This window comes from Clupea harengus, chromosome 5, assembly GCF_900700415.2.
Source record: "Clupea harengus chromosome 5, Ch_v2.0.2, whole genome shotgun sequence".
In the NCBI taxonomy this organism is placed as follows: domain Eukaryota; kingdom Metazoa; phylum Chordata; class Actinopteri; order Clupeiformes; family Clupeidae; genus Clupea; species Clupea harengus.
Genome location: NC_045156.1, coordinates 21,845,711 through 21,858,707, shown reverse-complemented (window position 1 = coordinate 21,858,707; position 12,997 = coordinate 21,845,711). Strand labels below are relative to the sequence as shown.

Here is a 12,997-nt window from a genome sequence, read left to right as displayed (position 1 = left end):
GTATGTCAATTACGCCTATAGAGGTCAATGGGGCACACGCTTGAAAGGCTGCGTATGCCACATGGACATGGCCTAGTATTATGAAAAACAAGTGGACTCACTCCTTTTTCTTGGCATGGTAAGTTTTTAACAGTTTAGCAGATGATAACCGAAATAACAGTGAAATATGTATACCTATTTCACTGTCTTACATTAGAATCTACGTCACCATAAAAACGACAGTCAGACATAACATTATGATTGGCTTTTTAAATATCCACCGTTCGTAACGAGCGTCTTGTATTAACAGTTTTAGAACGGACTTTTATTTTGACATGTTGTCAACAGTTTTCGCCCGCCATTTTCAAATCCGGATGTTTTATTTAGGATTATTTAGACTGGTGTAACGCTGCAATAATTATTTAGACTGGCGGAACCGGATATAACGATACATAGCTATCTCCATAACCTGGGTAGCTAACTGCCAGGTAACCAGCAATTCGACTTCATGACAGCGGTAATATAAGCTAAACGTACGGTAGCTAACGTTATCTGTATTATCTCTCCAGCGAACCATTGTTTTAAAAATGCCTATTCGGGCATACTGCACCATCTGCTCGGATTTCTTTGAGCACTCAAGAGACGTGGCTGCTATCCACTGTGGTCATACTTTCCACTATGAATGGCAAGTTAATAGCTTTCATGGATGTGAATTATTGTTTCTCATTGAGATTAAACTGTAGACTCATAGCGAATACTTGCTTGTCATGTTTACAGTCTCCAACAGTGGTTTCAGACAGCTCCAAACAAGACGTGTCCCCAGTGCAGGAAACAGGTATAGTACAAGGCCATGTATAAGTGAAGGCAGTTTGCAAGGCTATTCTCGCCAAACCTGATACCATAAAGCATGGCAACACACGGGCTATCTTTGTGTGCATGTGTGGCAGGTGAGCACTAGACACATCATCAACAAGCTGTTTTTCGACATTGGAAGAGAGGAGGAAGGAGGTGCAGTGGACCCAGAGAATTTACAGGTGAGTGGTGTGTGTGTGTGTGTGAACACACTTAGCAGTCTGTCTTGTCTGTTTACACATTTCTTGTTGTCTCTACTGGAAGCTAGTTATGTGGATTATTTGTACACTGAAATGTATCGGAGGGAACAATTTAATTTAAACTTTGATTATGCGCTCTATTCATGCATCTTTTCAGAATGAGCTGGATCGTATAAGTTCTGTCTTGAGCACGAAAGGTGAGAGATACATAGGTCTTTATTAATACTATATGTCTTTTAACTACAGTCAAATGCTCAGCAAATATGCCTGACTGTACACTGGTGATGTACCAAGCGTGTGTGTGTGTGTGTGTGTGTGTGTGTGTGTGTGTGTGTGTTGTAGAGAGAGACTGCCGTGACAAACAGCAGCTGATAGAGAGCTTGAAACAGATGGTGGAGAAGCTAAAGCTGGACTTGGAGCGCCTGAAGAAAGAGATCGGAGATAGAGAGATGATCTGCACAGTTTTAACGGTAAGCATACATTCAAGGTCATGATAATATTATTATTATTATTATCATCAATCATCATCATCATCATCATCATCATCAGTAGTAGTAGTAGTAGTAGTAGTAGTCATTGTATTATTACCTTGCATGCATAGAACAACCTTAGTTTCTGAGGGTGATTGAACTCGCTGTGCATTCTTGATCAGTCTTAATCCATCTCTATTGGACACCATTTGTGAAGATAGTAGCCTGGGGAGAACCATAGCCAGGTCTGGTTCTTCTCACAGAACTCTTGTGCCCATACAGAAAAAGCTGAGGAACCTGGAGAAGCACCACAGCGACACTCAGGCCGCCAAGGAGGAGGCGCGTCAGCTACGGGTCAGACTGAAGACCTACGAGAGGTACTCAGTCACATTACCTAACTCAAACACACTCACTCTGTGCGTACAAAGTGAGGATTGCACACTTCCGATTCATACTCTACAGATTGTAGATGTCCCTCCATCCCTCACTCACACACACACAAAGATTGTTGAACTGATCTCATCAAGCTGAAATACACCTACATTGGATATGTACTTAGAATTGTAAATAATTGGCATAAGCTCATTATCATGCTTTGTTGCTATTTTTCTCTCTCTGTGTGTGTGTGTGTGTGTGTGTCTGTCTGTCTGACTGTACATGTGTGTCTGTTCATCCACGTGTATGTGTCTGTATGAACCCGTGTTTGTGTGTAGTCTAGATAAGGTACTGCAGGGACAGAGGTCTGAAGTTGAGGCCATGATCTCTGACATGGGAGTAGGCCAGTCAGCAGTGGAACAGCTCTCAATCTACTGTGTCTCACTCAAGAAGTAAGCACACACACACACACACACACACACACACACACATACATTACATACACACTCACACACACACACACACACACACACACACACACACACACACACATACATTACATACACACTCACACACATGATATTTCTACTTCGATCACACAAAACCATGATGAATAAAGGGCCCACACACATATACTGTTGTGTTTCTCTTATACACATTGATGATTAATTAATGTTGTGTGTGTGTGTGTGTGTTAAGAGAGTATGACAACCTGAAAAGCAGCTTCCGCTCCACCAATGAGATGAGTGAGAAACTCAGGAAGGAGGTTTTCATGTCCAACAACAAGGTACGGTGTGTGTGTTTCTGTGTATGTATGTGAGAATGTTTGTATGTTCGTGTGGGGTCTTGTGGGGTGGTTAACCGCAAGAAGAGCATGTTTAACCTTTAGTAAAGTATGTGTATGTTATACTTGGAAGTATTGGGACACTGTTTTGTGTCATGTAGTTGCAAAAGGCCACCATGGAGGTGACCCGGACTAAAGAAGATATGCTCACTGCCCAGAAGGACCTGACCAACGCTGACAAAGAAATCATGGTAGGAGCCACACACACATAATTCTACCACTGCTGGCATGTCGTCATCAGCTTGTAGATTCAGAACGGTCTTTATTATGTCCTCATTTTACCGTGTGTGTGTGTGTGTGTGTGTGTGTGTGTGTGTGTGTGTGTTTAGAGTCTGAAGAAGAAAGTTGAAATCCTACAGAAGACCCTCAGTACACCCACTCGCACCAATGAGGCAATCAGCCGGCTGGTGTTTGAGAGGTGTGTGTGTGTGTGTGTGTTTTTAATGCGTACACTATTACCTCAAACATTTAAACCTTCATGATCATACTATTTTTGTTCTTTTAGCATTTTACTCCAGAATGCAGTTTGGAAATGAAAATGAAACAATTGCTGTGGACTTAAACTTGATTACGATATAATTTATAGTCCGGCCCCTCTGGAACTGAAGCCCCGCCTCAATCGCCCAGACAAGGATCAGGACATCGACCTGAATCTGACCTTTGACGTGCCGACACCAGAGCAAGCCGTACGCAAGCCCTCACACAGCCACTCACCCGCCAAGAAGATGCGGCTGGACCCCACAGGGTGCGTCTGAACCCCACACCCCCCCATTACATCTACATTACATACTGCTTTAAAACACGTTTGCTATTTCATCTTAGATACGAGTCAGACTGATGTTAGTTTGTTGCCAGATTGTTAGATGAGGCCATTGTTTTAGATCAGGGGTTTTTAACTGGTTTTGTCCCAGGGACCACCATTCTGACTAGAAAGTAATTTGCGGCCCACTGATGTACCTGCACGCTCCCCCCGCACAGATATTCTGCCTATAACACTTAAATATGTGAAATTATCAGGGTACATCGCCAGCCGCCGCCACGCCCCCTCCCCCTACACAGATATTCTGCCTATAACACTTAAATATGTGCAGTTATCAGGGTAGATCACTAACCGCCGTCGCCACGCCCCCTCCCCCGCGCACATATTCGGCCTGTATTACTTGTCAGTGTAATTTCTTTGATATTTTTCACGATATTCAAGTGTAATCTTGAAATGTGTTGAAATATCAAAGCGAATTTATAAAAATCAATAAAAAATCAATGGTGAACTGATCAACATAGGCTCATGTCGCGGACCCCCTGCAATGCCGTCGCGGACCACCAGGGGGCCACGGACCCCCGGTTGAAAACCCCTGTTTTAGATGTAAGAGTTAGCACCAAGATCCTGGATACAGGTCACATTTTGAATGTAATTGAATATTTAATTTAGTAGGTGAAAACCCTGTAGTATTATGCAGATAAATGTGCACAGTATTGTAAGTCACTTTGGATAACGACGTCTGCTGAATGAATAAATGTAAATGTGAACTCTCGTTTCCTCATCACAGATCATCACCCTCCCATTCCAAGAATGCCTCCGAAACCAAGGTACCTCTTACTGTCCGCTGAGGAAGAATCTCTCGGTGCAGGCTGAGTTTAATGCATCAAGTTAAGAATGCAGGTCTACTTTGCTGTAAACACAAGCTTTTTCTGTGTGTGTTCCTGTACTTTGACACAGAAATCCCATGTGAAAGATGATCCCACGGATCCGTTTTTACGGAACTCTATTCTGTTCAGGAGGAAAGCATTTGGCAGCATGCTGGATCCCCACAGCAAACCAGGAGTGGTGAGGCTCATTAATGTCACACACGCACACTCTTCAATTTCTGTACCATATACACACACACCAAACTCTTTCACTTACGCTCACACTTCCCACATTCTTCCCTTCATACTTACACACACAGTATTTCCCTTCATAATTTACAAACATACACCTGGCAGAATTTGCCTTCGTAGTTTACAAACTTACACCTGACAGAATTTCCCTTCATACTTACATACACCTGGCAGAATTTGCCATGGTTCTTTCTGACATGTTTGGTACATGTTGTGTTTTGTGTAGGTGAGGATGGGGTATGATGGCCTTGGAGGAAGGACCAAATTTATTCAGCCTGTATCCTTTTGACAGATTCCGATTGGTCTGCATCAGTAATGGATTTCATTTAAAGAGTGAGGGTGTTTTCAGGTTCCTGTTTTCTTACCACTGCAAACACAAAGTTTTGTTCCTGTTGAACTAGAGGAGGACATTTTATACATTGTATGCTATTCTTCTAATTTCCATCTTATCTGTATCTGCCTTATCAATAGCTAGGTGTTGCTTACTAGAATTTTTTTTTACATATTTTGGGGTATGTCTGTTGACTGGTAGAAAAAAATGGGAAATGGGCTGCAGGCCAAGAGAACTGTAGCCTTCCCATTGGGTGCAGTTCATAGTTAAGTGTCTTTATCTGCATACTTGTCCTTGAGTCCATACTTGAGTTTCTGTTAGGAGGACCCAGCACGCTCTGATATCTAAGTGACAACTGTACATTGTCTGCCACTAGTGCTCTGAACATTGGCGTGGAAAACCTGGCGGGGCACAGTAAACTGTATGGGCAGCATCCGACTCGTCATTAAAACATTAAATCTACTTGCTCAATGAATCCAAACACAAACTAGCAGTGCCATGTTTTTCTCTTGAACCACTCTAGATTGAATTATTGATCATGTCGTGCACTGCTCCACAATAACATCTGGTGATGGGGCTAGGCCCCACCTGCCCCTAATGTAGAGACACACCTGGCTCTAAGGAAATGTTCCATCTCTTCTGTTTTAAGAAAGTTTTTTCCGTAACTCGCCACTCTCACTGCAGTCTGCCCTGTCCGAGCTCCGCCCACTGCTCATGAAGGCTAAGAGGAAGAAGGTTTCCCGTCCACCAATGGGAAAGCTCCCTGGCAGCATGACTCTTGACGGCTTCCTGGAGTGAGAGAGGACGTTGCCTGTGGCCAGGTCTGATACCAGCTGTGAACAGAAGACAAGCATACAGGAGTCTGGCTTGCATACAGTACAGGGGCATAATGCAGGAAAACGGTACTGGAGCATACGTGTAAAGCCACCTCTCAACTTTGTATGGACGGCAACAGTGGACTCACTGGCTTGGATGGTTGAGGTGTGTGTGTGTGTGTGTGTGTGTGTTTGTGTCTCACTGAGAGAATGGAGAGGAGGGATTATGAGTTGAGTGGTGAAAGCATCAACAGATTCATTGTGTGTGTGTGTGTTTCTATGTAGCCATTCATAATAGACTGCAATAGAATTTACATGGAAGGCGTGTATGTCTAAATTTAGCCCAGGACCACTGTATGATGCATCATCTAATACACAGGAAACTGGTGTAGTCATCAGCAGAACTTAGTTTTGAGTTTTACATCACGTGAAACATAAGAAGTTGACCCTGAAACGTATTTGGGCGGAACCTGGGGCCAAACTACACCAGATCAGGAGGGGATCCTTTCCTGTCTCATCTGCTATTCAGGGATGATTCATATTCTAACCAGGTGATGAAAAAGTAATTTCATAAAATGGAGTAAGCCTTTTCATTTACAAACAATGACTCTAATTTACGTTGAACACACACACATGTATATATTTGCATGTCTGGGTGTTTTGCATATATGTGTGTTGAACTTAACTGTAGACCGCAATGTTTGTTCCGTGCACATAATGATCACCCATTGTTCGAAGTAGATTTTGTACATGTATAATGTCTGTTAACCATGCATTGATTGTATATATTTTGATACATGAATTGTACAGCTGTTAGATTTAATAAAGTATTTTTTTTTTCTAGAGACCCTGGGCTGCTCTTTCTTGTATATGAGGTGTGGTTTACCAGTTGTGCATTTACTGGAAGGTGCCGTTTGTCTCAATCATGATCTTATAGCACCGCCATTAGCAGAGCTTGGTAGTATTGCCTGATGGGGCACTGTTATCTTGTTACTAATTTATTAAGACTCCAAATTTCTGGCGAGTATGAAAGGTTACTGATTAACCTAGAATCCGCAGACTATATGCCAGCAGCTGAGGATGGAGATCTTAAAACTGGATGGTTTTACAGCTCATAACGCCTTAGTCTGTAAAATGCTATTTTTATTAATTGAAAGCTCTAATATTGTTATTTCTACGCTGGCGAGAGTTTGATTAAGTGCCCGCCAATAGCAGGAAGACAAACTTGGGCTTTTGTGACGATTTGCCATGGCCCAACCACGCGAGGGCGTTTTATGTGTTAGTTTTCCGGATTTAAACTAACGCTATCTTTATAATCCGAGGTCTATTCTTCTTCACTTTGGTAACGTTTTGTAGTTTATCCTTCTCTCTTTAGGTTAGCATTATGTACTTCACATGAGATATTCGTAGAACGAAGTTTTTCAGGTTAAAATACAGAGCCCCCACCCAGTTTAACGAGGTGCACCCGGGACATACTCTTCACTTTCACCTTTCTTTCGGTTATTGCAGAACAAAACGTCGCATCGCGTCAACTACCTTGAAAGATATCGTTTCCAATCTAAGTATGTCAATTTTTGAGGTTAAATAAAGGGTCTGAGGATATAAAAAGTGTTCGCAAAGTGCCGTTAGAAAACACAACTTCACAGGCGCCCTGGCCATTATTGTTGTTGTTCTCAATCACGTCCGCGCTCGCTGAATAAATCAAAGTAGCTACCTCATAATCTGGGTTCTTTCAATACCGGAGTCGTTGCTGCGTAGTCTCTCAACACCACATTTCAACATTCACGATGGCAACGGAGAAGGTGGAAACTGTCCCCGAGACTGCCCCACCAGCCCCTGCTGCAGAGAAAGCTAAAAAGGGTGCCATAAGCAAAGCAAACCCGGTGGCTGCGGGTGCCGTATCTGCTGCCAAGAAGAAAAAGAAGAAGAACAAGGGCAAGAAGGGACAACCAGGCAAATATAGTCAATTGGTTATCGATGCTATCCGTACACTCGGTGAGAAAAATGGCTCATCCCTATTCAAGATCTTCAAGGAAGCCAAGAAAGTCAGTTGGTTCGACCAGCAAAATGGGAGGATGTACCTGAGGTATTCCATTCGGGCATTGCTGCTGAATGATACTCTTATCCAGGTGAAGGGATCTGGTGCTAACGGCTCATTCAAGCTCAACAAAAAGAAATTTGAAAAAGCAGCTGCCAAGAAGAAGAGTCCGTCTAAACCAGCCAAAGCGACAAAACCAACCAAGGCAGCAAAGCCTGCAAAGCCTGCAAAGAAGCCAATCAGCAAAACAGCGACCAAGGCGGCCAGCGCTAAAGTGAGCAAGAAGAAAGTCGCCAAAAAAACAGCGGCCAGCAAGAAGCCCGCAGCGGTCAAGACTGCACCCAAGGCGAAGAAGACAGCGGCGAAGAAGACGCCGGTGAAGAAGACGGCGGTGAAGAAGACAATGAGTGCAAAGAAGACCAGGAAGACAAAGAAGTAAACCGGCAAAAGCTGAATGTTGCTGACGAAAAAACGAACTGATACAAATAGGTCTAAATTGGTTTATTATTTTTTATATTTTTGTATAAAACACGTTGTTCATTTCGTGGTGTTGTGTAGGATAGGTTATAATGGCGTGGGTGTAAGCTAAGGTAGGCTGTCTGTGCTTATTCTCGTTTTGACTGTCTTTTGTCTGTTGCCCAACAGAGGAAGGTTGCCGGAATTGAGATCCGTTTTACCTATACTATTAACAGAATTATTGACCATGACCTCGTTCTCTTAGACTTCTTAAAAAGGAGTTTCTGTTTATTTCGGACCAGTGTAACTAGCCCTGCAGTTTGCATTCCTTTGTATTGGTTCCGTTGAAGTGGGCGTGGCACGTCAAGTGTTAAGCAATTCGTAGCCTACATTTTTATAGACCTTTTATTTTTTACAGTTTGTCTTCAATTATAAACAAAGAACATTTTGTTGAGTAATTGTATATGTGAATGCATAAGCCTAGTCTGAAACAAATACCATCGCCATGTCTTGTAAATAAAGTCTTGTCAACTGCCAAATACTCGTTGTTGCCTTCTTTCTGATATTAGGGAAGTAGAATGCACACGTTGGCCTAGCCTATATTTAGGCTATGTTCTCTTGGCTAAAATAGAAATAAATAAAGGTTTTATGAAACTCACACAGACTGTCTTGAGAGAGCTTCTGAGTATTGGCTGACTGTGTTCTACACACAATTCAAATCATAATCCTCAACCCTGATAGGTGGAGAGTCTAAACCCCTCTTAGCTCTGGGCGTTGCTGAAGAGATTAGTAGTAGGAGGGCTCTCTTTGTAGGTCTGCCTGTTGGTTCAGAGTTTGATTATATTACATTAATATTTTTCAGTAATTATATGGTTTGGGGGAAATTATGACCTAAAGTCAATTTACCTATGCTTTTGAATAGCTAATTTCATAATGTGACTGCAAAATGAATGCATAATGTAGACATCAAGTCAAGTCTACTTTGTTATTAGAATGGGCCTTGCTGTAGTAGATATATAGACAGACAGATAGACAGTACCTGGCCTATATAGATGATAAATAATAAACAAAAAGCCTGGCTTTTAATTGTCCCCTTTCTGTTGACTTATGGTCTGTCCTTATGATCTCAGGTGCTGCAAACAGTGTTAACACTTATTATGACTTCTTCTTGACAGTATGAACATAAGAGTCTGACCCAATAGCTGTAAAAAGCAGTCAGCAGTATTTTTTTTTTTTTTTTTTTTTTTTACAGTCGTTGGTCGAATCCCTCCCTTGTGCAGTAGGCCTACACTTGAAAAATAGGCATAGTTGGCAAGCAGAGATTCGTGTTTCCTGATTGGTTGACACGGATAGACTGTGTTCATTTTGTGCTGAAAGTTTGCACATTCTTATTGGTTAAAGGGTGACCTATTTACTTAAAATGTATTCTTTAACATGGTTATGAATAGGGTTGGTGGAGTAACATCAGGGTAAGGATGGAATGGTGCATAATGTTGGGTGACGAGGGGGTGTTTTGTCTTCCACACACACACACAGTAACTGAAATCAGCAGAGGGCACTACAGCAGGAAGTTTATGCACCAGATCATACAAAGTAGTCTACCGACAGTAAGACCTTTGCTGCATTCAGAGCTGGTGTAAATAGATTCATCTTCATTAGATGATTGTAATGAAAAATATTACTTACACTTTACAGCCTACCTCCAAACACTTTCAAGAGAAATAATAATATCAACATTTTAAACTTATTTTTAAAACAGTGAATATTGTCTATAGCAACCAGAAAGGCAAAGGTGACAAGGAAAAACTTTTTCTTAGAAAGACAGTAGAATCCAGTTTACGACCCATCTGCCAATGGCCATGCTGGGAAAAGGATTAAGAGGTGACGAACAGGAAAAAGAAGGAAAGGAGGGGAGGGAATATGAAAAACGAGAAACAGGTAGGTTATACAGACAATAATTGAGCTCAAGGCTACAAGTCATGGGCAACGAGGTATTACCTTATATGGAAGAATGTAGGCTGTATAGCTGAATTCGTGGGAAATGATGGTCTACTCTATGGAGTAGGCTATAGATCTATAATATAAATAACTGTTAGAAATTAGACATTCATATGACCCAAATACGCTACATATGATAAAAACGACACATAAAAACAATTAACTGTATATATATATAGTCGAACTCATTAGTTTACATTGTGTAGGCATCCCCGAGGTGAGGGTGTAATGGTATGTTCTCAGCGTTCGTGTTCACGGAAGTTCCGACAGCTTCTGCTGTACTTCCGCCTTCGGATTTATCAGTGAACACAGAGCGATGGTAAGATTGATAACTTTATTCATTAAATTCTGAGTGACCAAGGCGTAAGATACATTGCTTTCAAAACATTCACTTAATAATTTGTATACATGCATTCCCGGGGTCAGGAATATATGATTGTCAGCTAGCTACAATTGAGAGCAGTGAGCATTCATTCCACACCCTAATTCTTGCTAACCTAACTAGCGATTTTGTCCACCGAGCACCTTATTGTGTATGTGCCACATAGAGGTGACTAAAGTAAAAGCCTCGAAACCTTCAGACAACTCTGTTGTGTTATTTGTGTTGCTTTTCATTCTGATATGTAAATGCTGAGTTTAACATAACATCCAACGCGTAGCGCTAACGTGACGCATACATGAGTTTTGTTGCATGTCTTCGTGAATTTGTTAAAATCACTGGCCTATGGATGTGTGTCTCTTTTTGCAGACTGCGACGCTGCGTCCGTACTTGAATGCGGTGCGTGCTACACTTCAGGCCGCCCTATGCTTAGAGAATTTCTCCTCTCAGGTAGTTGAACGCCACAACAAACCTGAAGTCGAGGTTCGGTAAGTGTATATTATACTGATATTGATGGGGAGAAGGCAGTACTTATGCAAGTGACCGTTGCATCCCTTACATAAACACTTTTTTCTCGTTTGCTGTGTGTTACAGGAGCAGCAAAGAGTTGCTGTTGCAGCCAGTCGTCATCAGCAGAAATGACAAAGAAAAGGTTCTGATAGAGGGCTCCATTAACTCCGTGCGTGTCAGCATCGCTGTTAAACAGGCTGATGAGATCGAGAAGATCCTCTGCCACAAGTTCATGCGCTTCATGATGATGAGAGCAGAAAATTTCTTCATCCTGCGGAGGAAGCCTGTGGAGGTAAGGGGAAGGAGGGAATGATGGGAGGTGTGAGAGATGGGCCGCTGAGCCATGGCAGTGAATCAGTCGCATTTTGAATTAAACCTGTTAAGGCCCTGGCTACTTTTTGGAATCATCAACATAATGCTGCAAGCATTCAGTATCAGACTCCTATAGTTCGTATAACTTGTGTGTGTGTGTGTATGAGAGAGCGAGGCAGGCTTTGACATCTGCACATGCATACTGCTAACATTCTGCATTAGGTTTTGTTTAGCCTCACCAATAGAATTTTTCCTGCAAACAGTTTTTGTCTGTACTGAAACTTAAGCTCTCTTCCCCTTCGTTCATCATAGGGCTACGACATTAGCTTTCTCATCACAAACTTCCACACGGAGCAGATGTACAAACACAAACTGGTGGATTTTGTCATCAACTTCATGGAGGAGATTGACAAGGAGATCAGTGAGATGAAGCTGTCAGTCAACGCCCGCGCTCGCATCGTCGCCGAGGAATTCCTCAAGAACGTTAGTCTCTTTCCTACTGTAGTGGTTTCTTATTATTTTCTTCTCTTCACATATAATGGCTGACTCTGCAACTGATCTGACCCTGATTAGAGATGGCTGCTGTCTGGAGTTGCTTGTGTTTTTTTCACAGTTGTTTTTCTCTCCCATGTTTTTCCTTGGAGTTCGCTTTCAAGTTGAGTTCTTTTTTCTGCTCCACAGTTCTGAGAAAAGCAAGAGTGTCTGCAGTCCGCGCAATGGCCATCTGACGCCCATCACGGTGGTTACTGAGGGAGATACTAGGTGCCTCTGAGACAGCAAAGCTACTCTACAAACAACAGACTTGCCAACGAAGGAGCAGGAGATCGACTCAAAACCTGTTTCAGCAGCATCAGCGTGAAGATCCACTGCTGTCCAGTAGCAAATAAGAGCCATAATGTATACCTTAGTCCCACAGTTCTCTCTCTTCTCTCTACTGTCTCCAGCTCAAGGCTTGTCTGTCAAACCAGTCCAGCACTGTGATATAGGTCAGTGTATTACAGCTTTTACGAACCGTAATCATATGTAACAGAATGTCATTCACCCAAATTATTGTGATTCCCTCTCTTCCCACCCATTTAGGGGTCTGTTGTTACTCATGAGATAAGGTACACATAAGACCAAGTTTGTTTTAGTCCTTCACAGACTTTTTTTCTTTTTTATATCAAAGATAATATATGCATGTGTACAACGTTCCTTAGTTTATTTTGTTATGATAATATGGCACCATATCAGGTATGGAGATCTATGGGTAAAAAATGTCGAGTGTGTGTGTGTGTGTTTGCTTGTGTGTGTGTGTGTGTGAGAGAGAGAGAGAGATTAATGCTGAGGTGTAATGCCTTAGGCCTCTGCACTTTTGGTGCACTCACATAACGACTGGATATTCCAAAATTCTGAATCTCTCCTGTTGACCAGTGAAATCCAGCATCAGAGCTGTTTGGTCCGAGAGTAAAACTTTGAATACAAATGCTAACATATTAACACCCCCATGCTTACTAATGTAATGAATTTTTCATCGTTTTCTACTTTATGCAATAAACGTTTATGCACAGTAACCACATT

At 42.1% G+C, this 12,997-nt stretch overlaps 3 protein-coding genes across 4 annotated transcripts; all 3 read left to right on the top strand.

Annotated features, from left to right (window-relative positions):
- Positions 1 to 364: 364 nt before the first annotated feature.
- LOC105897843 (TRAF-interacting protein) lies at positions 365 to 6,845 on the top strand. Of its 2 annotated transcripts, XM_031568090.2 has the most exons (16): positions 365 to 467; positions 549 to 664; positions 757 to 814; positions 927 to 1,013; positions 1,189 to 1,228; positions 1,374 to 1,501; positions 1,784 to 1,878; positions 2,215 to 2,328; positions 2,576 to 2,663; positions 2,822 to 2,911; positions 3,050 to 3,138; positions 3,307 to 3,465; positions 4,268 to 4,307; positions 4,438 to 4,545; positions 4,825 to 4,875; positions 5,614 to 6,845. In XM_031568090.2, exons 2-16 carry the CDS (start codon positions 567 to 569, stop codon positions 5,725 to 5,727), a joined length of 1,359 nt encoding a protein of 452 aa, XP_031423950.1. In that variant the 5' UTR covers positions 365 to 467; positions 549 to 566; the 3' UTR covers positions 5,728 to 6,845. The 2 variants fall into 2 exon arrangements, with proteins under 2 accessions (XP_031423950.1, XP_031423949.1); XM_031568089.2 differs by having other exon boundaries at positions 370 to 664.
- A 612-nt stretch (positions 6,846 to 7,457) lies between these two features.
- On the top strand, positions 7,458 to 8,777 carry LOC105897900 (histone H1.10). The gene has a single exon (XM_031568091.2). It carries the CDS (start codon positions 7,532 to 7,534, stop codon positions 8,219 to 8,221), a length of 690 nt encoding a protein of 229 aa, XP_031423951.1. The 5' UTR covers positions 7,458 to 7,531; the 3' UTR covers positions 8,222 to 8,777.
- A 1,441-nt stretch (positions 8,778 to 10,218) lies between these two features.
- Positions 10,219 to 12,990, top strand: LOC105897901 (actin-related protein 2/3 complex subunit 4). Its single transcript, XM_012824889.3, has 5 exons — positions 10,219 to 10,555; positions 10,985 to 11,103; positions 11,210 to 11,417; positions 11,750 to 11,920; positions 12,119 to 12,990. Exons 1-5 carry the CDS (start codon positions 10,553 to 10,555, stop codon positions 12,122 to 12,124), a joined length of 507 nt encoding a protein of 168 aa, XP_012680343.1. The 5' UTR covers positions 10,219 to 10,552; the 3' UTR covers positions 12,125 to 12,990.
- Positions 12,991 to 12,997: the final 7 nt, after the last annotated feature.

What these genes read in the sequence shown, in the direction of transcription:
- LOC105897843 (XM_031568090.2), top strand. Translation starts at nt 567, where the DNA reads ATGCCTATTCGGGCATACTGCACCATCTGCTCGGATTTCTTTGAGCAC. An exon ending in CATACTTTCCACTATGAATG is followed by an intron (nt 665 to 756) that starts GCAAGTTAATAG and finishes TCATGTTTACAG; the next exon opens with TCTCCAACAGTGGTTTCAGA. An exon ending in AGCCGGCTGGTGTTTGAGAG is followed by an intron (nt 3,139 to 3,306) that starts GTGTGTGTGTGT and finishes TATAATTTATAG; the next exon opens with TCCGGCCCCTCTGGAACTGA.
- LOC105897900 (XM_031568091.2), top strand. Translation starts at nt 7,532, where the DNA reads ATGGCAACGGAGAAGGTGGAAACTGTCCCCGAGACTGCCCCACCAGCC.
- LOC105897901 (XM_012824889.3), top strand. An exon ending in AAACCTGAAGTCGAGGTTCG is followed by an intron (nt 11,104 to 11,209) that starts GTAAGTGTATAT and finishes TGTGTGTTACAG; the next exon opens with GAGCAGCAAAGAGTTGCTGT. An exon ending in TGCGGAGGAAGCCTGTGGAG is followed by an intron (nt 11,418 to 11,749) that starts GTAAGGGGAAGG and finishes CGTTCATCATAG; the next exon opens with GGCTACGACATTAGCTTTCT.